General features: G+C 43.0%; 1 protein-coding gene across 7 annotated transcripts in view; it reads left to right on the forward strand.

Annotated features, from left to right (window-relative positions):
* The first annotated feature begins 442 nt into the window (after positions 1 to 442).
* Positions 443 to 25,799, forward strand: part of LOC311518573 (L-threonine 3-dehydrogenase, mitochondrial) — a 46,665-nt gene continuing 21,308 nt past the window's right edge. For 2 of the 7 annotated variants that reach the window (XR_014711031.1, XR_014711032.1), the window contains exons 1-9: positions 443 to 576; positions 11,308 to 11,510; positions 11,981 to 12,023; positions 15,896 to 15,966; positions 17,900 to 18,049; positions 18,164 to 18,336; positions 19,211 to 19,301; positions 20,267 to 20,536; positions 20,822 to 21,051. Coding sequence is in view for 5 of the 7 variants with exons in the window: in XM_084624496.1 (XP_084480622.1) it covers positions 11,327 to 11,510; positions 11,981 to 12,023; positions 15,896 to 15,966; positions 17,900 to 18,049; positions 18,164 to 18,336; positions 19,211 to 19,301; positions 20,267 to 20,536; positions 20,822 to 20,961 (1,122 nt within the window). In the remaining 2 variants the exon portion in view is untranslated. Of the gene's footprint in view, positions 577 to 724; positions 747 to 973; positions 1,042 to 1,319; positions 1,476 to 7,191; positions 7,217 to 11,307; positions 11,511 to 11,980; positions 12,024 to 15,895; positions 15,967 to 17,899; positions 18,050 to 18,163; positions 18,337 to 19,210; positions 19,302 to 20,266; positions 20,537 to 20,821; positions 22,059 to 25,799 lie in introns of those variants that run through there. The other 5 variants (XM_084624497.1, XM_084624496.1, XM_084624500.1 and 2 more) reach the window with 5 other exon arrangements.

Here is a 25,799-nt window from a genome sequence, read left to right on the forward strand (position 1 = left end):
ACTCCTTCTCACCCTGATCTCCAGCCTCCCCAGACCCCCTGTCTGCCCCACAGGTGGGGCCAGAACCCAGGAGTCCTGACTCCCCCTCACCCTGATCTCCAGCCTCTCCAGAGGTGGGGCCAGAACCCAGGAGTCTCTTCTGGCACCACCTCAAGGCCCTGTGATGTCACGGCAGGACGTCACCCGATGACATCACCACTCACCTGCTGTTACTCCGGAGCCCAGGGGTGCCTGGGCTGACCCGGCCTTCCCCACTCTCGGGGGGTGCGAAGCTGAGGCGCAGGGAGAGGCTGGCCCGACGCCTTTAAATCTTTCCTCGTGTGGCCGGTTTCCAAGGTTACCGCAGAGGTGATGGTAGCACTCTGGCCCCGCCTCCCCAAGCAGCAGGCCTATCAGGAGGCTCAGGCTGCCCGGTGGGGGCGGGGCTTCAGGGGCAGCGCGAGCGGCTTGATAGAGGAGTCGTGGCGGCGCGCGCGAGCCCTTAGACCACGTACCGTTGGGCTGCCGCGCGTGGTGGGGGCGGGGGTCAAGGCAGCGGGCCGAGCGAGCGGAACCAATCGCTTTCCTGCTGGAGGGGTCAGTACCGTTGTGGGGGAGCAGAGAAGATGGTCCGGCCCCGGGCAGCTGCCTCTGAATGAGGGGCGGGGCGACCCGGGCGGGCCCCGCTGCTGATTCTCCTCAGCTCCGGCTCCCCGCGCCCTGGGGTCCGCCCCTCCCCATCCCCAGTGGAGCCGACGCAGCTTTGGGTTGGTCGACCCCCCCCCCGTCCCTGCTTTACCGGCGTTTCCTGGCCGCCGCAACTACTCCCCCTCCCCGCGAATAGCGGCGGGGCTGAAACGTGGGTGGGGGTGTCTGGGGCCGGGAGCTGAAGGAAGGAAGGAAGGAAGGAAGGAAGGCAGGCAGGCGGGCGGGCGGGCGGGGGGGGGCACGCGCTGGGACTGGGGGGGGGGAGAATTGAAGAGACCCCCCCCCCGTTCGCATCCCCCCGCAACGCGGCCCAGCGGCGGAGCGAGAGCCAGGACGCCTGGGTTCCCTCAGTCGGTGCGTGGTCTTGGGGGAATTAACCCTCCAGGTCCAGGGGCTGCTCCTCCGAGGGCGCTGTGAGGGGCGGCGGGATGTGTGTTCATAGCTCGCTCTGGGGTGAACTGGGCTCTAGCAGGATCCTCCTTTATAAGGTGCTTTGAGGTTTACTGGTGCTCCCGAGGCGCTCGGGGTTATAACATTTTAAGGGTGTGGGGAGAGGCCAGGAGCTGAGCTGGGGCCACTTTTCCATGGCCCAGACTCAAGGGGTCAAGGGGACATCTTGTTTGTGTTGGCAGGTTGGCCTGGGATTGAGGTTCTTGCACCAGCCCGGCTGGGTCCTGCAGCTGCTGAAAGGGTGAAGCAAGACCTATAAATCAGTGACTGGGGTGCTGTGTGCTGTGCATTGCATCCTCGGCATAAGCTGAGGCTCTTGCCAAATGCACCTCCTCAAGGCGAGTGTTAACTCAGCGCTTTGCTCTTATGCGCCACGCCAATGCCTTATGAAGATCCAGTCGCTTTAAAAATTAAAGTGAAAAGCTTGCGGCGTCATACTGATGTAAGAGGCACGGTCTTGACAAGGAAGGTAGCCAAATAGCTGGGGAAAAAAAGCAGTTAGATTAATTCTGACAGCTACTTGGGTCACTCTAAATGCCACCACTGGCAGTCTAGAGACTTTGACTTTACAGATAAGTATTATTAATAATACTTAATATTTCTCTAGTGCTTGTCATTCAAGTCTCTAAAAGCATTTTGCAAAATCGAACCTGTTGGTTAAGAATTTAATACTCCATGCAGTTACTGCATTTATAGTCTCTGATAATTAAGGTAGTTAGAAGCATTCATTTACTAGAATTTAACCTGGGGGAAAAAATCCTACCTAGTTTAGTGAATCATTGTGTCTGATGCTGTTTTCTTGTATGGGTTAGACTGAAATAATTCTGAGTTTTAAAGAATACCTGTTTTCTGTAAATTGTCAGTTTAGACCTATCATCATGACAACAGAAATAAGTTTCTGTTATTTCTGTATTCTTTAAGGTTTCAGAGTAGCAGCCATGTTAGTCTGTATTCGCAAAAAGAAAAGGAGTACTTGTGGCACCTTAGAGACGAACAAATTTATTAGAGCATAAGCTTTCGTTCTAATACATTTGTTCGTCTCTAAGGTGCCACAAGTACTCCTGTTCTTTTTTTTTTGTATTCTTTAAGTATACTGTAAGTGTACTAAGCAGACCTTAGTGACAGTGAGGCTTTTATGAAAAACATGGCAAATGATTACAGCTTTTCTTTTTGCCTTACTGTAGCATGTTTTTTTAAAAAAAATAATGCTTCAGTTGATTACTGAAGGAATCTAGTTTTTCCCCTTGCTTTCAGCAACCAACTTTGGGTCAAGTGCTGCTTTCCCATGTAGTTCCTTTCATGCTGAGGGCATGCTGTAGAGCAGTGGTTCTCAAACTTTTTTTTACATGGACCACTTAAAAATTGCTGGGGGACTTGGTGGACCACTTAATGATCTTTCCAAATGTTGTTTGTACCATTAGCTAACTATTATAAAGCGCATTGGATAAAAGCTCTCTATAAAAAAAAACCCTTAATAATAAATTTTTTTTGTTCTACAAATAGAAGCACACAACTTATATTTTAATATCAGTAGTCTTACCTTTCTAATGCAAGGGATGTGCCCTCTCTCCCCTGCCACAGCAGCCCCTGAGCTGGGGCTGGGAAGGAGGGGGGTCTCTCTTCCACCACAGCAGCCACAGAGCAGAGGCTGGGAAGAAAGGCCATCGCTCCCAGGCAGCCACAGCCCTGGAGCTGGGAAAAGTCACCTCTTTCTCTGGCCACGGCAGCCCTGCACATCCCAAATTCCCCCACCCCCTATTCTCACCCCACTGCCACCCCACCTACCCTCTATTCCCTCCAAGGTTACCTCCTCACCTTACATGTGCATCTCCTCGAGGCTCCAGGCACCTAATTAGTGGAGCCACACCTGCGTGGCTCCACTAATTAGGTGGGTGGCTCTTCATTCTCTCATGTGCGGCCACCCAGGCATGCACCTTAGAGGGAACTATCCATGGACCACCTGAATGGAACTTGCGGACCACTGGTGGTCCACGGACCACAGTTTGAGAACCTCTGCTATAGAGAGCCCAAGCAGATGAGCAAAAGACTGCAGAGGAGTAGGTGAAACCATGGTAATCACCTCTCTCAACTCAAAGATCCTTCCAGAGCAGAAGTACAGTAGGAGTCTCCTATACTACCTTTATGGGTAGGAAGGAAGCAAGAACTGCAGAGGGGCAGGAGAGACCATGGTCCAAGAAGGTCCAAGTGTAGAGATAGGATCTTTCTCAGGTCACCCACTTCAAGAGCTTAATATTTTTAGGTTTCAGAGTAGCAGCCGTGTTAGTCTGTATCCGCAAAAAGAACAGGAGTACTTGTGGCACCTTAGACTAACAAATTTGTTTGAGCATAAGCTTTCGGGGGCTACAGCCCACTTCATCGGATGCACAGAATGGAACACATAGTAAGAAGATATTTATACATACAGAGAACATGAAACAATGGATGTTACCATACACACTATAAGGAGAGTGATCAGTGTGTATGGTAACATCCATTGTTTCATGTTCTCTGTATGTATAAATATCTTCTTACTATATGTTCCATTTTATGCATCCGATGAAGTGGGCTGTAGCTCACAAAAGCTTATGCTCAAATAAATTTGTTAGTCTCTCAGGTACCACAAGTACTCCTGTTCTTAATATTTTTAGTAACTTGTAACTCAGATATGATCTGTCTTTCTTTGTTTTAAAACGCAATCATACTGAGCCTCAGTCTCTCTCTCTGTGGGTGGGGAAGAGGCAGCAACGTGGCATGTTGTGTCATCCATGATGGTTCAGACTGGTTGGGGCAGGTAGTGGGAAAAGAACAGGGGGAATGTGTTTTGGAGAGGCTGATCTAACAGCTGTTACTTTAACTAGTGTATGGGCTATAGACATAACCAGAGTGCATTGCACTCCTGCCGCTCGTCTTCCCTGCCCTGACTTGTTCCTTGTGCTGGTGCAGCAAGGAGGGAGTTGTAGGAGCTGGCTACCCCCATTTGAGGTTCCTTTGCTTGCAGGTGTTTTTTTTTCCCATTGTCCTACCTGGTTTGCACAAATATTATGATTGTGGTAGAGAGATTCTAAAATCTTGACTGTGGCTTCCTGACCTTTTTGAAATAATGTGATGGACGCAAGCCTATCATAGTGGAGGCAGGTGCTTTGCAAGCTTCCTCCTCTGGGTCCCCTAGCACACTTTAGTCCAGTAACACCCTTACTATTCTAGTCTGGAGCTACTCTTGAACAGAGACTGAGGCCTGGTCTACGCTAGCAAATTAGGTCAGTTTAATTATGTCTGTCAGAGGTGTGAATAATGCACACCCCTGAGTGGTGTAGTGAAATCCACCCCCTTACCATGCTGCTCACAGCGGCAGGAGCTTGCAGCCCGCTGCTTGCGCAGCGAGCTGAGGCTGCAGTGAAGGGGGAACAGTGGGGGAGGGTTCAGGGGCGAGTTTCAGGGGCCGGGTAGGATGGTCCCGCAGGCCGTAGTTTGCCCACCTCTGGAATAGAATGAACCCGTCCAACTAATTTCCAGTCTGGCCAGAAGTAGACTTTAGATATGGGTCATTGAAACCCCTTCTATCCAAATGTCCCATCACCCACTCCAAAAACAAAAAAACAAACAAACAAAAAAACCCAATAACCTTCAAGCAACTTAACAAAGATACCAAAATAGGTAGGTACTTCTCTAGTGAATAAAGCCTAATGCTGTAACTCAAGTTTATAAGTATTAGCCAGCAAGAAAAGAATAATCTCACCAAGGTAAGTAAAGAGACTAAACCATCAATTTCTGAAGAATTTAAACGTTCTTTTAAAATAATTCAGTGTCTGGTCCCTGTGGTTATGAAGGTAAACTTCTGAATGTGACCTAATGCTTCAAAGCTGTGTTCCAAAGTGTGTCGAAAGAATTATTGTGCCTCTGCAGTTGACAAAGAAAGCTGTAAACTGCTGTGTATTTAGAACTGTGATTCATGTCTCTTTCACGGCTACTATTACAAACCCTTTGTACAGCAATGAAAATAGAAATCATGTCCATTTCACACCCTTGCTGCAGCAGAAGAGGCAAGCACCAGGGAGCTACATATGGGAGAGGGGGATTTAAAAAAATGATGCTGGGGTGAGGGTAGTAAAATCCCCCTTTTTAGTCTTTCTCCTGTCTGAGGTTGCAGGAGTAGTGGAGAACTGCCCCTCTCTTCCCTAGGGATGGACTACTGGAGTTCACCCACATACTCCCTGCTTTAACCCACCAGATCGCTTCGCCCTTTTCTCTCAGTATATTCATGTTTTCTAATAGTGAAAGCACAGATTGTGGTAAGTTTCTTCTACCCACTCCTCCAGTGACACTGTGTATTCTTGGTAAAATGAACATCTTCAAAAATAAGTGTATGCATGAGCATAGCTGGGTCACACAACAGCTGTCCAGCCCACTGAAGCTACAGCTGAGATTTTGTATTCTGGGATTTGACCTTTCTTTTTATACCTTGGGCTTGATTTCCGGTTTAATTTATTGCTGAAGCTTACAAAAACTTTACTCATTACAAATTAAACTCATAAGTTCCCTTATCTTCTTATTTTTTAAAGATCTATAAAAATCATTAATATCCAAACTAGGGCTGTCAAACGATTAAAAAGATTAATTGTGATTAATACCGAGATTTTAAAAAGATTTAATTTTTAATTGCACTGTTAAGAACTGAATACCATTTATTTAAATACTTTGGATTTTTTTTCTACATTTTTCAAATGTATTGATTTCAGTTAAAACCCAGAATACAAAGTGTTCAGTGCTCACTTTATTATTATTTTTATTACAAATATTTGCACTGTAAAAAAATAGAAAAAATAGTATTTTTCAATTCACCTCATACAAGTATTGTAATGCAATCTCTTTATCGTAAAAGTGCAATTTACAAATGTAGAATTATTTTTACATCACTGCACTCAAAAATAAAACTATAAAACTTTAGCCTACAAGTCCACATTTGTAAGTTGCACTTTCATGATAGAGATTGCACTACTGTATTTGTATGAGGTGAATTGAAAAATACTATTTATCTTTCTTACTGTGCAGATATTTGTAATAAAAATAATATAACGTGAGCACCATGCTCTGTGTTGTAATTGAAATAAATATATTTGAAAATGTAGAAAAACATCCAAAATATTTATAATAAATGTAAATTGGTATTCTATTGTTGTTTAACAGTGCAATTAATAGCGATTAATTTTTTAAATCAAGTTAATTTCTTTTGAGTTAATCTCTTGAGTCAACTCTGGTTAACTGACAGCCCTAATCCAAACTGATACTGGGGAAAGCAGCCAGCTAACTTATAAACATGTTTTTTTCTTTTACATCAGCAACAGGTGCTCATGTTACCCTATCAGCACATGTAACATTTGCCAGACTCCAGAAAAAGGGTAGTCGACTGAAAGATTAACTTGTTAAATGCTTGTCAGTTGTGAGGGTATTGCGTAATTTTTTCACAAGCTTATTACAAAACTTGGAAATTCTCGGCTATTCAGCACTGAATTGCTGCTTTGCATTTTAACACAAGCCTGTTTGCTTTTTATTAATGCTTTGCACTATCAGTTATTTAAAAGCTATTCTCTTTAAATGGTTTTAGCAATAATCATATGTTGTGTACTCTCTTTAGCTAAGAAATCTTGTTACATATTTTCAGTATTCTCTACCTATCAGCTGGTAAAACAAGGTGGGTGAGGTAATATCTTGTATTGGACCTACTTGTGTTGGGGAGAGAGAGAGAGAGAGACGAGCTTTGAGCTTGAAAGCTTGTCTTTCTCACCATAAGAGGTGGGTCCAATACAAGATATTACCTCACCCACCATGTTTCTCTAATATTCCGTGGCCAACAAGGCTACAACAACACTGAATGGCACCTGGTAAAGACCTCACAGAATCACATTTGTTTGATTTAAGATGTTCCTGGCTGCTGCTGTTCTCTCCCTCCCTCTTCCTCTTACCTACCAGCCAACTCCTACTCTTTGTAGGATTTTGATTGGCCTAGCAAAGAGGCAGGGCTCTATAAATTCCAAACGCAGGCATCCCTTTCCCTTCTGCTAAATCACCAACAGAAAGAAAGGTAAGCTCAGATAGAATAGAAACAACTCTGATTTATTGAATCATCTTAAATGTTTATCATTTCATTTTTAATAAAAAATGAATGTTAACATTCAGTACACACACTTCTTTGGAGAAACTCTTTGGTTTTATTTAATTAGGATAGTGAACAAATTGTTGATTCTTTTGTTAATTTCCCTCACAAGCTAATATAATGGATGAGAAGCTTGTCAGAGAATCTAGATGGCAACAGACGTTTGACATTTGAAATGAGACAAGAATATTTTCTCTTTGGGGTGGTCAGGAAAGAGAAGGCTACCTGAAAAAAGGAGTTTGTTATATTCGTAATAATACTTAGCACCTTCCATCTTCAAAGCTGCTAATAAGTGGTAAAGTGATGCGGATGACTATAAAATAACAGAATATAATGGATTTCAAAGTTGCCTTTTCAAATTAAGGTCTGGATATTGAGAAAACTGAGTTTGTGCCTTATGCCTCTTCTCTGTTAAGTGATGCTACTAATTTATATTGGAGTCATGCTGCAGCTTTTGCTGGAAACTGGTTGTGTTGGAAATGTTTTTAGGACAGTGATTGCTGTCTGAATTTCCAGCAGGAGCCTTTTTCCTTACTGTGCAAACATTAAGAGTTCATATGAGAAGGAGAGAGGAGGAAATCATCTTTAATAGCATCTATAAAACCAACTTACCCATCTGTGAGGTTACTCTGAGTCAGCCTGTCTGGCAGAGAATTGGGGTGTGTGAGAGAGAGATGGGAAGGGCTTCAGTGATTGAACTCCACATTTTTCATTAAAACAAAAAAGTATAATTTCAGAATGGATATGTAATGTATACTTGCTGTAGCATGTGTAGGATTTCAGGTAATGCTTTAAGGTGTGGCTTCTGCTGCAATGCAAGTAGTGGCCTAGCCTAAGTACCTATATTGAGAGTAAGCATGAGTGGAAAGGCTCAAGTGTAGCTTGACGTAAGTAAATGACAGGGAAGTGACTTTGCGAGTCGCAAGACTGGTGATAAACAAATGCAGTAAGTCAGTAGATTAGGATGAAATAAGAAACTGCAAACAAGTTATTGATATTTTAGGATACTTTTAAGGAGCATATGTAACTGACAGTCTCAAATATTAACCACAGTAAAGCCATAGCAACTAGTGACACAAATGCTAATGATTGTGAAATAGGTGGATAATTAACCTTTGAAAACTGAGGACCCTAAAATAAGTGGAGTGTGGAAGATCAGATAAGGAGAAAAGGGGTGAATTAATTATGAATACACATAGGATAAAATGGGTGTTAGCATAATGTGATATAAGAGAGGGTGACACCCAGAACATAGTTGAAAAGAACTGGATGACTAGACAGTAGAAACTGGGATGTGCCCATTCTCCTGATTAGGGGTTTCACCACAAGTGACTGTAATAAAGATTTGTTATTTCTTGGGGGTCTGCTATCTAACAACTCTCATATTGTGGCTTGTCTAGGGGTGAACGCTAATCAAGTAAATATTAACTATTCAAGTAAATAAAGAAGGCTACAATGTTCAGTCTCCCTCCCCCCTGTTTCCTCTCCAAATATATGGACGGGGTGGGCAGGGGGAGGAAAGCAATCCAGAGGCTTGCGGAAGTGCCTCTAACTGAGCAAGAACTACATGCACTGTGTGCCATTTTTGACATGAAACAGTATTTGATTGTAAAGCAATTTTGTAGATTAGATTTTATAAATAGGGCTTCTGAGTTTTGGCTTTAACCAATAAAGACATAAAAACCTAATTAAAAAAACAATTTGTTAAACACCAGAAAAATACTAGAAATGGTAACTTGTATCTAAGGACTTGTCTACAGGGAGCAGTAATGCGGTCTGTGGGGGGTGATATCTAGTTCACTAATGTGTTGCATGCTAATTGGTCCATGTAGATCCTATTAGTGTGCACTAAAGACTCCCAAGTGTGCTTTAATGTAGTGTTGTTTGAAACAATATTATGTTAAAGCATACTAGAGTATGTTACTTATTACCATATATTCAAAGAGGGAGCTCCCTCAAAGCCCCCAGTTTTTGCACATCTACATAAAACTAAAAGATGCTAAAAAAATAAACCCTGGAAACAGCAACCTTGTGTATAATAAATCGTTCTGCTTTTTGCTTGCTTCTCTGGTTCCAGTCATCCTGTAAATAGTAAAAAGAAAAGGAGTACTTGTGGCACCTTAGAGACCAACACATTTATTTGAGCATAAGCTTTCGTGAGCTACAGCTCACTTCATCGGATGCATTGGAACCATGTCAAGGTTCCTTCCCCACTCTGAACTCTAGGGTACAGATGTGGGGACCTGCATGAAAAACCCCCTAAGCTTATTTTTACCAGCTTAGGTTAAAACTTCCCCAAGGTATAAACTATTTTACCTTTTGCCCTTGGACTTTATTGCTGCCACCACCAAGCATCTAACGAATATATAACAGGGAAAGAGCCCACTTGGAAACGTCTTTCCCCCCAAAATCCTCCCAAACTCTACACTCCGTTTCCTGGGGAAGACTTGATAAAAATCCTCACCAATTTGCATAGGTGAACACAGACCCAAACCCTTGGATCTTAAGAACAATGAAAAAACAATTAGGGTTCTTAAAAGAAGAATTTTAAATGAAGAAAAAGTAAAAGAATCAGCTCTGTGTGTGTGTGTATGTGTATATATATATATATATATATATATATATATATATATATAAAATGTTTGTTTGGGGACAGTGATGTCCTACAGATGATTTACTGCAGTTTCCGCTGATGTAATTGCTTCTTCTTGATGCAATGTTAAGAAAAGCTAGGTGAAGGACATAAATCCACACTGTGTAGGGGTCAAGCACAGGAGTGTATTACATACAGCGCTGACTGAGTGTCACCTCGCTTATTAGGCTCAGAGACACTGTCAATCAATTGATTATAATGGAATATATGGATTTTCCACAGGCGGGGGAAAGTGACAGGGTAGGCAGTCCCACAACCTCGGATAGGTCTAGTAGCAAGACATGATAGCACTGTAGCCAATCATCAAAGGTTACATAATGTCTCTGCCCATGGTCTCAAGTTAACAAATTAACTTTTAACATATAATTAGTACTTTAACAAATGTATTAGTATGAAATATATATATATTGAATTCTGATTTGGGGTCCATAGGAATGAAGTAGCTCCTTTGATTGTCCAACAGATACATATCTAGGGGTAAACGCAAAGAAACAGTGAAAGTATATGGCATTAAAGATTGTCTTTCAAGTTGTTCATTTGTGTTTTAAGGCAGGCATTGGTCCCTGGGAAACTAAGGTGGGAGGAGGCCATATCTTATACTGACATGCTTGAACCTTTCATAAACCCAAGGTTGGATGTGTGGGAGGAACAGCTCCCTACAGAAGAAACTAACACAACAGAAACAGGGCTTCTTTGTTCTGTTTGCAACTTTGAATAAGACACAATTATTGCCCACAACATCTGGTGTTTTGCTGACCAGGCATATCTTAGCAAAAGCAAGGTTATCTTTGGTTATTCTGCTTTCTCTTAGCTATTGCTAGGCCTCTGACCTCTTGACTGGACTTTGGGCCTGTACGCAAATCAATATACCAGGTTATTACATCAGCAATGGATTTTAACCCTTCACTTGGCCATGAGAATGTTTGTTGACTCGACTTTAGGTAGTCTCTAGAATGTATCCATTTAACCCATGTAGTGACAGCTTTCAATCATAATAGTAGGTACTGTTGCTTTTTAAGCTTGTGCCTCCATTTGCCATAGGTATCGTGATTTCTGATACTCACCACAAAAGGGACTAGGCAGAATGTTGAAATGACACCACCTTGGGTTCTAACTGTCTGCTACACTGGACTCTTTATACTTGTGAATATTTTCTTCTGCTAATGCGTGTGATGCTATCCTTATTCATTCTATTTCATGAGCTGCATATAGCAGGTCATGGCACTGGTTTGGTACTTCAGACAAAACTGGGGTTGCATAAAACTTTCCTTAAACACAGACTATTCTACACAGTTCTAAATGTCGGGAGACTGTATTTTTTCTTTTAAAGAATAATTTGTGACTAATACTTTCCCTCTTCTCACAGCTTTATTTAAAAGACAAAAATGGCAATTGTAAAGAACTTGAGCAGAACTCTTAGTCAGTTGCTACAGAGTCCCAGTTGTGGATGTCAGACTTCCCTTGTGCCAGTTAGATGTATTGGTGTCTCACCACGTCAGGTGACCTCAGATGCCAACTTTCATTCAGTATCTTTTTCAGAGACTGATCATCCTCGAGTGTTAATTACAGGTTAGTCATCATTTAATTACTTCATTCTTATTTTTGTTTCTCAGTTGGCAGTCATTTTTTCTATCGAGGCCTGATCCTGAGAATTGCTGAGCATCTACAAATTCCATGTAAACAACCAGGAGTTTTGAGTATTCAGCATCTCTCTAGATCATTATTATGATGTATTATTTTGTATTGCAGAAGTACCTGTAGCCCCCAGTTAGGATTAGCAGAATATTGTGGCTTTTTGGGCCAGTTTATTTTAGAGATATAGTAAAAGCATCCCTTTCCCTTAAAACAGCGTATTCAGTTTCTTGTTTCTGTGTAAACAAAACTCTTCTATTTTGGTTCCCATAACAATGTAGTTGAAGTATTACGTTTTGAACTTCTATTGGTCTATAAGGACACATAAGTAACAGTCAAATATTTCGATATCATTATCTTTTCTTTGACTTGGCTTTTGTTTTTACAATCTCTGTTTTCCTCTTTAGGGGGCCTGGGCCAACTTGGGGTGGGACTTGCTAAACTCTTGAGGTATGTTCTGATTTTGTAATTTTATACATCTTAAGAAGTTAAAAATCCCACGACCAAGGTTTTCAGAAGTGACTGGTTATTTTGAACGTCTCAAGTTGAGCACCCAAAATTTCTTATGAAAGCTAAGAATCTTAGAATGCTGAATGGGACATTTAAAATTTAAAAGTCCATATTTTAACATGTCCTTAGAACTCCTGCTATTACTTCAGAAATCCAAGATGTAATTAAGATTCAAAACATAATTTTACACCTTTTGTGGTGTTTATTCTTATACCTTTTACTCATTTTAGAGCTGAAAAATGACCAGTCATTCTTCCTTTTGTTGGTATTTTTGGCCTTAGTCCTGCAAATGTGTGTAATTTTGTACATGTGACTTGTCATTGGGTTCAGTGAGACTACTTGGATGCATAAAGTTAAGCATATATTTTGAGAATCTAAGGCCTTAGCTTGTGGTAAGTTTCCCTTTTTGTTTTTCATGCACTATCACAGTGCTGCTGGCTTTGAGTTCCCAATATCTCAAGCAAATGTTTAATTTGTATGTCTCTTTTCATGATCTTTTTTGAATTCTGTTGATACTACATTTTTTAGAAACCCACTTTGGGTTTTCTAAAACCCACCAACTTACTAAACACACAAACTTTTGGACCTTGCCATAACTGATGGTGTTTCTTGAAGAGAATTTCAGTGATAGTAACTTAAAAGATAAATTTTTCTATCTCTTATAGTGCAGTAGCTGCATCGTAGTTACGAATAACAGGAATGTTAAGATTTTATTTTGCAGTTGAATGGGCAAAAAGCCATAAGATAGAAACGTCGATATTTGAATTTTTCATGATAGTTTGATGTAAAGTGAATTGATGCAGAGAGAATAATAAGAGCATAAAATGATCCCTTCTGGCACTTTTTCACTGGATTATCTCACTTTTTTCTTTGTATTGCTTTCACAAGAAAACACTCTAGGAGCTGTTCATCCACATTCTTGATCTAATGTGCTGATTCCTAGATATCTGCTATACACAGAGGCAGTATTTGTCTATAGAGCATTGTAGCCATAATGGGAGCACCAAAACAAATCCTCCAAATTTGATGAGGACAGTGTGGCGGCGTGAATGCTGTTGGGGGCAAGAGGGAGCAGCTTTCGCTTCCATCTTCAACAGATAACAGAAAGCAATATGTATCCCAGCTTTGTCAAACTTGCACTCTAATGCAAAACCTTAGCATTGACCTCAGCAATGTTAAGGCAGAGTAACTTTCCAAATGTCAGATGTGCTGATATGTTGATATAAAAGCATATGAGGTCACTATTAAGGTTGTGTGTTAGAGTGTCAGTTTGGTAAAGCAGGATTACATATTGCTTCCTGGTATCTGTTGGAGATGGAAATGCAAACCTTAGGAAGTGTTGGAGTATGATATCAAGAGTATCTTAGGCAATGTACACGTCTTTCCCCTTAACATCTTACTGGCATTTTTTTGTAACATGTATGGACAGTGTGTGCTGCTGCAACTTTTAACTGCTACTAAACCTAGTTTTTGTTTGCAAATTTTCCGAGAAGAGAGAAATTTTGGCACCACGTCTGAAGCCTGGTCTACATTTAAGAATTAGATCAACCTAGCTGTGTTGTTCAGGGCTGTGAAAAATTTTGCACCTTGTGCAATACAGTTAGGCCAACCTAACCTCATGTGTAGACGTGGCTGGGTCTTCTGTCAACCTAACTATTGGCTTTTGGAGAGGCAGATTAATTACATCAGTGGGAAAAACCCCTCCTACTGAGAGAGGTGTCACGGAGTCCCCGGGTGATGCTCTGGAACTGCTCCCTAGGAAGCCAGGCGGGACTCTGGTGAGGTCTCCTCTCTGTGAGCAAACTGTCTTCAGGCAAAAAGCTCACACGGCTTCCACCTTCCTGGGTTTGACCTCGGAGCATTCAGCATCCTCTGCCCCTCCATGCACTTTCCACAGCAAGTCTGCACAGGTGGGGCTCCTGAGGAAGCCAGAGGGTCCTGCACCCCAACTTCGCAGTCAGATGTGACTCTTAGCCAGCCAGTAAAACAGAGGTTTATTAGATGACAGGAACGTGGTCTAAAACAGAGCTTGTAGGTACAGAGAACAGGACCCCTCAGCTGGGTCCATTTTGGGGGCAGTGAGTCAGACAACTATGTCTGCACTTAACTCCTCGTCCCCAGCCAGACCCAAACTGACTTACCCTCCAGCCCCTCTTCCTCTGGGGTTTGTCCCTTTCCCAGGCCTGGAGGTCACCTGATTCCTTTGTTCTCCAACCCTTTAGCTATCACCTTGCAGGGGGAAGGACCCAGGCCATCAGTTGCCAGTAGACAGAGTGTCGGCCATTTAGGTACACTGGGCCTTTGCTCTCCAACAATTACACCCCCTTATCTCATCTAGAGACTTAAGAAATGCATAGGAGAAACTGAGACACCCCTACAGTATTCAGAGGAAACATTAAGAACTGTCCCACTTAGTCACAGTAGGAACCAACTCTACTACAGCAACACAACTGGAGCCCAGTAGCTTACTCCTGGGGGAATTCTGCACTACTGCATGCACATAATTAATGAGCAGTGCACATTTTTTATTTTTTTGTGCAGAAAAAAGCTTCTGCTGAAATGTTGCTGCCATTCCGCCTTTTCCCCACCAGAGGGTGCTGTGGTGATAGAACACAGCAGCAGCATCCAAGCAGCTAGGGAAGAGAGTCTGTCAGGCCAGGTCAGGAGAGGGGTGCTATAGGAAGCAGAGAGCTTGGGGCTGCTGGGGGTCAGACGGGAGCTCAGAAGGGCTAGTGGGGGAGGACAGACTGGGACAGGGGCTGAATGGGAGTGGAGGCGCAGGGCCACAGCGGGGAGGGAGGTGCAGGGCCATGTGGTGATGGAGGAGGGGGTGCAGAGCTACTTGGGAGATGGCTGAGTGGGGGCACAGGGACACATGGGGGCAGGAGGAGGGGGACAGGGACAGTGGGGGCACAGACACATGGGGGGGACAGGGACACATAGGGATGGGGGTGGCTAGGTGGAGGCACGGAAGCGATGGGGATTGGGGGGAGTGGGTGTCTGAGTGGGAATGGAGGAACACATACAGGTGCAGGAACGCATAGGGACAAGGGCAGATGTACCTGACTGAATGGGAGAGGCTAGGGATCAGCCAGGGTTTGCATGGGAGAAGCTCCCTAAAAATCCCTCCCCGTCTCCCAAAAAAACCTGTTCCATACTTTTTCCACCCATACCCAACAACCCTCCCAAGTTCCTACCCAGGCTCCTTCCCAGCAATTTTACTTCCCTCTCCCTCAGCTCCTCGGTTACCCCTGACTCCCACAAGCCTTTGCACTGCTACTGAGGGGTGCGGGAAATACGGTTCTGTACTGTAGTTTAAATGAATTATTACTCACAGTTCTGTATTAATATGCCTAGTAAGGAATCTGTTTGTCAAAAAACATTTCCTGAATCTTTTTTGTTGTCTGTATTGTTATAGACATACTTGCTGATGGGTATTTTCAAATAAATGACCAAAAATAAATTGAAACCAGTTTGATTATATTGTGTTATTTTGACAAAATATGCAGAATTTTGCAGAATTTTAAAATATTGGTCACAGAAGTTTGTTTTTTGTTGCAGAATTTTTTGGCTCAGACTTCCCCCAGGAGTAATAGCTGTACCACTGCAGCGGCTGTAATGTGGACGTACCTTGAGAATTAAAAAGATAGATTGGCATGAGTGCTTGCACTAGACAAAGTCATACCATAAAATTTACTCTGCCCAAATGACTTCTCCAAATTAGTTCCTATTAAAACTAATGTAGCAGAACAGTGAGTGACACATTATCTTGAAGAGTACAAGCTAATTGTACCATGTGCCTTCCTTTTCAGGAAGCGTTTTGGAAAAAACAACGTGATCCTGTCTGACATTAGAAAACCACCAGATCATGTCTTTTATAATGGTAAGTGACTGGATTAGCATATAGAGAAATCTTCATATTGCCTCTGATGTTGCTCATCCCCTGCAAGACACAGCCAAGCATTTGAACTATGTATAGTTCTTAAATTAATCAAACCACTTTTCAAAGTATTTTTATGATCTTGAAAATCCTGGGTGTTTCATTCTGACTTCTGTGAAATCTTCCCAGAAATTGGATTTTTTTCCTTTGGGTAAGGTGCATTAACATACATCTTGAATATCTTCTTCCCTTCTGATTTTTGTTGACCAAAATACATCTTAAAGTTAAATTGGCTATGGCTTTCATCCCAGTTGGTTTAACCCTCTTGCTTCTGCTGTAAGTGTTGATGCAATTTAAATTTTCCCAAAAGAACTGGGAAATGAAATCCACATTTTGTACATACTGAAATCACTTTCTTATATGCGGTATATGCTGAAATTCATACAAGATTGCCAGTATGGATTCACATAGTGGCAGTACTGCCTTGGAACTTGGTTAGCCTCCTTTCCTTCCCTTTTGCCATAAATAAACTATAAAAGGAACGAGTCTAGAGGCATTTCAATAATATTATGTAAGCTGGTCTCTGACCAAGTGAGCCCAAGATCACTTTTTGAATTTAAGGACAACCCAGGATCTGCCCCACCCTTTCCCCAAGGCCCCGCCCTATTAATTCCACACACACACACCATCACTCGCTGTCCCCCACCCTCGCTCACTTTCATTCGGCTGGGGTAGGAGGTTGGGGTTCAGGAGGGGGTGCGGACTCTGGGCTGGGGCCGAGGGGTTCGCAATGTGGGAGGGGGATCTGGGCTGAGCCGGGGGCAGGGGTTTGGGGTGAGGGGTGCAAGCTCTGGGAGGGAGTTTGTGTGCAGGAGAGGGCTCCGGGCTGGGGCAGAGTGTTGGGGTGCAGACTATCAGAGGGAGTTTGAGTGCAAGAGGGTTGGTGTGTAGGAGGGGGTACGGGGTGCTGGCTTGGGGTGCAGAAGCGGGTTTGGGATGCTGGCTCCAGGAGGGGTCTGGGGGTTGGTGCAATCTCCTGCTGGGCAGCACTTACCTCTGGCGGCTCCCAGTTGGTGGTGCAGCATGGCTGCTGCTAAGGCAGACTCCCTGGCTACCCCTGCCCCGCGCTGCTCCCAGAAGGCCCCTCTGGGGGTGGGCGGCACGTGGCTCCGCGCATTGCCCCTCTCTGCAAGCACTGTCCCCGCAGCTCCCATTGGCCACAGTTCCCCGTTCCTGGGCTGTGGGGGGCGGTGCTTGCAGGCAGGAGCAGTGTGCAAAGGGAGGTCTGCCCCGGACCCCACTGGTCACTTCCAAGAGTGGTGTGGGGCCAGGGTAGTCAGGGCGCCTGTCTTAGTGGTTGCCACGCTGTACTGCCAAGATCGCGGCCGACTGGGAGATCCTCTAGGATCGTCCCATCACATGCAATTGACCGGCTGGTAACCACTGCGCTATCGGTGTATGCCAGCAGTTGATAGAGTATATTTGATAGAACAGAGGGTCCCAAACTGGCCTGTGGTCTGCAGAGATGGCTAATTAAACATTGTTAGCTATCCTAGTCTTCAGATGCTAAATGTAGACAAAATACATTAAATACCCTTCTGTGGAGTGCCGAAGCTGCTACAAGGATGTTATGGGATTGCACATGGAAGAGCAGCCGCCCATGAGAAAGTGTCCTTATTAAGATGTGACCCGCGCTGTGAAAAAATTTGCAGAGCCTTTGTGATCGAATCTTTGAGAGAGGGAGAGTATGAGTGCTCTAGTGGCTGCTGCCTACAGAAGGCAGAAACCTGATGCATAAAGTGGACTGAACGATATCTCTGAATAAAGACATGGGCCAGAACCTGTGAACTCATTGGTCCTCCTGTTGTTTTTTTATTGAATTTTGTCTCAAAGTGTCATCTTAGCATCCAGTTTTCTATTTGGTCCACTCTTTTAGGTCCTTTTATCTACTCTGATATCTTGGACTACAAGAATCTCCGTGAAATAGTGGTGAACAATCGAATTACTTGGCTGTTTCATTATAGTGCTTTGCTCAGTGCTGTTGGAGAAGCAAATGTTCCTTTGGCCAGAGCTGTAAACATTACTGGTAAGTGCAGTAACTACAGTAAGTGATTACAGCACTGTTTGACTAGCCTTTCAAGTACATGACATCTCTGGGAGGAGATTTTGTTTAAATTCTGATAATTTCTGTTTGTTCCAGGTTTGCACAACGTTCTCGATATTGCAGCTGAGCATAGTTTGAGACTCTTTGTCCCTAGCACAATTGGAGCCTTTGGACCCACCTCTCCCCGAAACCCAACTCCGGATCTCTGCATTCAGAGACCCAGGACGATCTATGGAGTCTCCAAGGTTCATGCTGAGCTCATGGGAGAAGTAAGAACTTTGTTACGGATTGTTAGTCTCGATGGAAGGTGGATCACTGCGGTGTTCTTTCCTCTTCCTGTCTTCTCTTCCTACAGACATATTTTCTTAGTAGTATGAGGCAACTGTTGATGCTTTGCCTGAGGGGTTTGGGGTGGGAAAATCATAAGTTCTGTGTGAGGAATTAGCATGAAGTTGGAAGTTAATGAACACTTGAGTTTTAGTATTGTTTTGGCTTCTGACTCTTTGTGACCCTAGGAAAATATTTCGCCTCCCTGTTCCTCAGTTACCAGCACGGCATGGCTTGGACAGCTGAGGAATGGCACATTAGTACCGGAAAGTCTTCCTACAGTATATTTTCTAATGACTCCAGGGATCAGGATGGATACCGATCATCAGGGTGGATTAAATCAAATCAAAATAACTGACTGTTCTTATTTAATTCATATTTGTTATTTACATGTTGCATATTCTGGCATGGTAGAGGAGGGAAAGGGTAGGAATGGTATCAGAGGCACTGTGTGCCCCACCATGTGGGAATGGAGGTCACAGAGCCTCTGACATATGACACCAATGGCATGAGGAAGCGGGACATGCGGGCGGGGGGTCACACAAAGCTCCTGGCTTGTGGAAATGGGTTGTAGCACAGAGTCCCTGGCATGGGGACATGGGTGCATACAGAGCTGTTGGCAGGATAAAAGTGATGGAGGGCTTATAGCAAATCTGTGAAATAGAGAGGGAAAGGAGCTTGAGTGTGGGGGGCGGGGGGGAATGGAGGGATGCAAAGAACTGTTGGTGTATGCAGTGTGTTTAGTCTATAGAAGCAACAAAGTGTGCAACCCTCTAGTTTCATGTCTAAAGTCTTGCTCGTCTCCTTCTTCAACAGTACTACCACTACAGGTATGGGCTAGACTTCCGATGTCTGAGGTATCCTGGAATTATCTCTGCTGACTCTCAGCCTGGTGGGGGAACAACTGGTAGGAAACTCTTTTTCCATGTCTCAGTATTATAGGTGAGAACATTAGCGTGCAAGCTGATTGCCCCACATAGCAAAGATGGAGAGGGACATCAGGGTGTAATTTGTCTGGTGACTTCATTTGCCAAGAAACAACTAACCAGTCACTTTGAAATGCAGTCACATAAATGAATAATGGCCATCATATATAGGTGTAGTCACAGACCAGCAGGGCCGGCTCCAGGCACCAGCATTCTAAGCAGGTGCTTGGGGCGGAAGCTTGAAAGGGGCGGCTGTTTAAATGCGGCAGTGGCAATTTGGCGGCAGCTTCTCTATTCCGCCGGCCACAGCAGCAAATCGGCAGCAGCTTCTCTCTTTTGCCATCCGTGGTGGCAGTTTTTTTCACTGCTTGGGGCAGCAAAAACTGTAGAGCCGGCCCTGCAGACAAGAAATCTGTTGTATCGTATTCTAATACCAAATGTTGTGTGCTGTGTTGTACAGTGTGCCTATCAATGTCTAACTTAGAGTGCACCTGCATACATAGTCCAGTGAAAGTCATTTGAGGACATTTTTGCTAATTAAAAGAATGGTCTCATGAGAAAAAGTGGAACTTTCAGGAGACTAAGGTTGTGTAAAATGAAACACTGCTTCATCTAAATAACTCCTGAAATGCAGGTGAAAATACAAAGCATACTTCTGCTGAAACTAATCTGAGAGGTGCTGAATGGCCCCAGGGAACAGGAATGAAATATGATTCCACCCCAGAGATGGCTGCATTTCTAGAATTCTGAAAAGAATGTTTAATATTTTATTTATTTGCATTACCATAGCATGTTGAAGCCCAAGTCATAGACCAAGACCCCCATTATGCTGGTGTACAAACACAGAACAACAAAGACAGCCCCTGCCCCAATGAGTTTATGATCTACGTGTAAGACAGATGAGTACAGATGGGGGAGTACAAGGAAACTTTTTTTTTTCCTTCAGACTATGCAGTCCAGATTTTCCATGATGCCATAAAGAATGGCAAATTCCAGTGCAACCTAAAATCAGACACACACCTCCCAATGATGTATATCGATGACTGCCTGAAGGCTACGCTAGATGTCATGGAAGTGCCTGCTGCTTCACTTAGCATGAGGACTTACAACATCAGTGCCATGAGCTTCTCTCCTGAGGAGCTGGTGCAAGAGGTCAAGAAGCATATTCCTGAGCTCCAGGTGACCTACAATGTGGATGCTGTCAGGCAAGCCATTGGTTAGTATCTGCTTTTTCATTCCATTCCATTCCAGTGATCCTGTATCAAACTTGTCTGGGTGAAGTCAGATGCTGGGACAGAACAGTATTTCCCTTTTCCCCCCCTCATCTCCTATGTGTTCTCCTTAGACACTTGCAGTTTGTTTTGATCTTGATGACATCTGGAAGTGTTGCTGTACTATTTGAAACTCTACTCTGGTACTTACTTATGAAACTTTGAAAGATCTTTGCTATAAATCTCATGCTCTGGGTTTTTTCCTCCTCCCCCCCTCCCCTTCCTTGTAGCTGACAGTTGGCCGATGAACTTTGATGACAGCAATGCCCGGAGAGATTGGGGATGGAAACATGACTTTGATCTTTCTGAACTGGTGACCACAATGTTTAACATCCTTGGCTCTGACTCCCGGGTAGCCCACATTAACTGAAACTCCTTTTCAAACCTGGTTTCCAAACTCCGACAGAGGACCAGGGAGAAACTGCTGAATTAGTTCATTATGCTCTAAGTCTTATAGCAGGTAAATTATAAACTTTACATATATTGCAATAGAGTTGGGGTTTAAATACTATAGTTTGAATTCAGTGTGGTTATTTGAGACAGTACCAAATTATTTAGTAAAACTACAGCATCATTAAATGAGAAATATATAGGATTCTTGAATTTTAGCATTTAAGAAGCTAGAAAAAAAAATCTCACTATAGGGCTGGTAATGCTATGCAGTCATTCCTACTGCCTGAGTATCCTTCTGAAAACAACACATGGCAACATTACAAAGCCTTGTGCTTAGACACATACTGAAGGATTGACAAAGTATACATTAATCAATCATTTCCTTAGTGGAGGTAGCTAGTTGTGGATTGTAGGAAGGTGGGATTGTCCCTTCCCTCTCCCACCAACAGTTAAGAGATCAGAAGAGCCATTTTATTTTTAAACTTGACAATGGTCATTAAAGGTTATTCATTTTAAAGGGAAACCTTTTAGTTAATAGTTCAACCTTCTAGCTAGGTATAGTGCTAGGTAAACCTGCAATTTGTTTACAGATGAGATTCAGAATGTTTGTAGCATTAATCTTATGTCCATAAATGTAAAGGAAAAGAAGACTTGAATTCATGACGCTTTTAAAAATACAGAGTTTTCAAAACAAGCTTTTTTGTGTTCTTTAGAAATTCTGTTTACTTCAGTTTTGTTGTAAAGATGAATTTGGGACACTAAAAATCTATGTTGCATATCTGAATCTATAGCTATCCTATTTAAAGTAGGCAATGCCCAGGAATGAGCTCACCTTTAATTAGTACCACATTTGGCCTGTTTCCATTCACATTTACTACACCATTGTGATCATATGCTGCAGAGAGCAAGTTTTTAAAGGTAGGTTGTGACTTGAGTCAGTTGTAAAGCTGAGCCAGTCTTGAAAATACCTGTTCCAGTCACTGTACAGTGTGCGCTATGTATATGTGTATTTGTAGATACTATTTATGTGTAGATATAATAAATTTGTATGCTTCAGAGGAGTGGAATCCAGAAGTTGAGATTGTGCCAGCACTTCTTTATTTCACAAGTTCAAGAAATGGAGCCAAAGGCAGCCTTCAGTTTATCTGAATCTAATACTTAAAGTACAAGTTTCTCTAGTTGCTGAGTTATGTGAAAGGTTGAATGTTTGTAATTGATGGGATTGAGTTGTGAGTGATGTCCCATAATCATCTATATAAAAAGAGTGGGGGAAGTGTACAGTCTCACCTTGCCACCAAATTCTAGCTACAGTTGATAAGGGCTATCCTACTTACTTAAAAAGAAAAGGAGGACTTGTGGCACCTTAGAGACTAACCAATTTATTTGAGCATGAGCTTTCGTGAGCTACAGCTCACTTCATTGGATGCATACCGTGGAAACTGCAGCAGACATTATATACACACAGAGATCATGAAACAATACCTCCTCCCACACCACTGTCCTGCTGGTAATAGCTTATCTAAAGTGATCATCAAGTTGGGCCATTTCCAGCACAAATCCAGGTTCTCACCCTCCACCCCCCCACACAAACTCACTCTACTGCTGGTAATAGCCCATCCAAAGTGACAACTCTCTTCACAATGTGCATGATAATCAAGGTGGGCCATTTCCTGCACAAATCCAGGTTCTCTCACCCCCTCACCCCCCTCCAAAAACCACACACAAACTCACTCTCCTGCTGGTAATAGCTTATCCAAAGTGACCACTCTCCCTACAATGTGCATGATAATCAAGGTGGGCCATTTCCAGCACAAATCAAGGTTTTATCACCTCCCCACCCCCATACACACACAAACTCACTCTCCTGCTGGTAATAGCTCATCCAAAGTGACCACTCTCCAAGTTTAAATCCAAGTTTAACCAGAACGTCTGGGGGGGGGGGGGTAGGAAAAAACAAGGGGAAATAAGCTACCTTGCATAATGACTTAGCCACTCCCAGTCTTTATTTAAGCCTAAATTAATAGTATCCAATTTGCAAATGAATTCCAATTCAGCAGTTTTTCGCTGGAGTCTGGATTTGAAGTTTTTTTGTTTTAAGATAGTGACCTTCATGTCTGTGATTGCGTGACCAGAGAGATTGAAGTGTTCTCTGACTGGTTTATGAATATTATAATTCTTGACATCTGATTTTCATACATAGGAGTTTCTGGGACTGATACATGAGTTTTAATAGGGGCAAAAGGTTAAGGCCCACTTCTAAGGCTTGCTAGCTTGGTCTTTCCTGACAAAGAAATCTGGTTCCTCATGCAGGACACATGTTCCTTTGGGCTTTGTCTACCTCTCTTTTTTACTGGAGAAAACTGTTACCGTAGGTGACTCTGCTCCTCTCCTTTCCTCTTGCTGTTTGTTACACACATGAGATAACTGACCTAGTTTCGCAGTAATTAGAGCTAGACTTCTGGCGGCCACTTGAGCCTGAATGCACAAAAGGAGTCAGGCATCAATGCAATGCACAGAATTCACGCTGAATCCTGTAGGTGCCTGAACTCACTTGGCACTCAAGTTTTTGCAGTAAAAGTTCCCTAGAGGCACCTCCCTAAGCCCCAGAGCTATTCACAGCCCAGGGGAAGATGGGCATTTGCTCACTTAAGTTGCATGTGTGGCCTGATCTGGTAAGCTCAAATAACTCAGAGAAAGAGTGAGAGAGCATGTGTGTGTAAGAATGACTGTTGCCTGATAAGAGCACTCAGATGTGTGGGAGGAGAACCAGGATACTGTCTCCCCCCTGCTCTCCAATCACTCTAGTTTATCTAGAGTGCAACAGCTTCAACAAGAGAGACTGAGGGAGTCCCTCGTCAGACTATCCCATTGCCCAATGGTTAGGCAGATCCCAGTTCAAATCCCTTCTCCCCATCAGATGGAGGAGTTGGGCGATATGAAAAGCGCAGGGAGGAGTGTCTCCCACAGCCCAGGTGAATACTCTAACCACTGAGCTAAAAGTTATGAGGAAGCTCCTCATCTCCCCTGCTTCTTGCTAAAACTGCATAGGCCCCTAACACCAAGAGAGGGTTTGTAATGGAGAATCCCAAGCAGAGAGATGTGCCTCCCTGCAGCCCAGACATAGGTGCCTATCACCGAGACAGAGGCTGGACTTAGCACACACCCATGTTATCAGCATTTCCCATTGTCTATCTTAGGCAGAACTCCACCTAGCATGCTGGCTTTTATGAATTTCAGTCTAAGGTCTAACTTCAGGCTTTGTGAAGCACAGTGGTTTTCTAGGTGCTTAACAGTTAAGCATTGTGATGTTCACAATGCATCACTACTTCTGTGAATTCAGGCCTTTGCTACTGGACCTTTATGGAGAGAACTCCACTAATTTATTACAGAATCAACCAAAACCTAGAAGAATTTAATTTTCTTTTAAAAGCTCTAAATTGTTTTTATTAAAAATTAAATTGTACTTAACAAACAACTTTAAGATTCTGTTGTAATAACTGGGGTGGCCAATTTACCCTCATTGTAAGCTCAGTTGTGAAAAGTATATGAAAGTCCATAAAATGTTACAATAACGTATAATACCCATTGATGGAAAGCAGGTCAAGTTGCTTTCAATAATGTTATAACATTATAAATATGTGCAAAAGAACCAGACAGCCACTAAATTAGTCCAAACAAAAAAGGCCACAGTGATATAACTCAAGGACTATGTTAAAATCATACTTGGTAAAAACAGAAGATGTAGAACTGGAAATTAATGGCTCCAAACTGTTATATTAGACCTAATTAGTAGATAAAATAATGAGGGGATGGGCTATTCCACCCACCATTCCCTTTGTGGGTTGTTAAAGAAAGAGACTTTGGGGTGGGGAGGAAGAATGTAGAACAGACAGAGGTTACTGAAGCGAGCTTCACCATTATGGCTGCCATCCCTACCGTCTCCTGGAACCCCAAGCCTTCTCCATCCTAATCCTGAGAGATGTCCTGACCGGGACTGAGATGACATTGCCAGCTCTGCCAGCTCCAGCTGAATCCCAAACACCACCTGTGATGAAACGGGATTGGACCTTTGCAGCAGCAGCTCCTCTCAACTAACTTCTTTTTTCCCCAAAGGACTGTTATTACCATCTGTGATATTATCTAAGACGGTCAAACCAAGGGGGTTTTTCTTCTTAAAAATCTCTCCCCAGCTGAAGGGATGCTGTTAAAAATGGAGGCCTCATTTAATGCTTTACATTTCACATACTTTAACTGTTTTTCTTTACTGTGTCTTCAATAAAAAGGTTAAAAGGATTTTTAACAGTATATTTGTTTAACATTCCCAGGGTACAATCTGAACTGTTGAACAGCTGTGTCCCCTTAATTCTCTAGCTTAGGGTGCCCTTGACACTGTTATGCTGTCAGAACATCCACTCCTGGCCTGCTCACACAGCCTTCACCATGCAGAGTCACTCCCAGTTCAATACATGAGCACTCTAACCAGTCACTCATGAATTACAGACAAGGCAACACCCGCAAATTTTTAGTCCCAGCCTTTTCCCCTCAGAAATATGCATCATGTACTGTCCAACACACTACTGAACAATGTAAGCTCAGAGAAAGTCTGTCATTTCATCAAAGGAAAATTATATATGCACCAGCCTTGCTTATCCTAATTGGAGCTTCCCACACATTTTAATCCAAATACACGAAGATAAGTTTATTAACTAGAGAGATTTTTAAGTGATTCCAAGTGATAATGCAAAAAAGTCAACATTGGTTACAAAAAATAAATAAAAGAATAATGCGCAAGCTAATACCTAACTTAACAAGCTG

The sequence above is a fragment of the Lepidochelys olivacea genome (assembly GCF_965140295.1).
Source record: "Lepidochelys olivacea isolate rLepOli2 genome assembly, chromosome: 3".
Taxonomy (NCBI): Eukaryota; Metazoa; Chordata; order Testudines; family Cheloniidae; genus Lepidochelys; species Lepidochelys olivacea.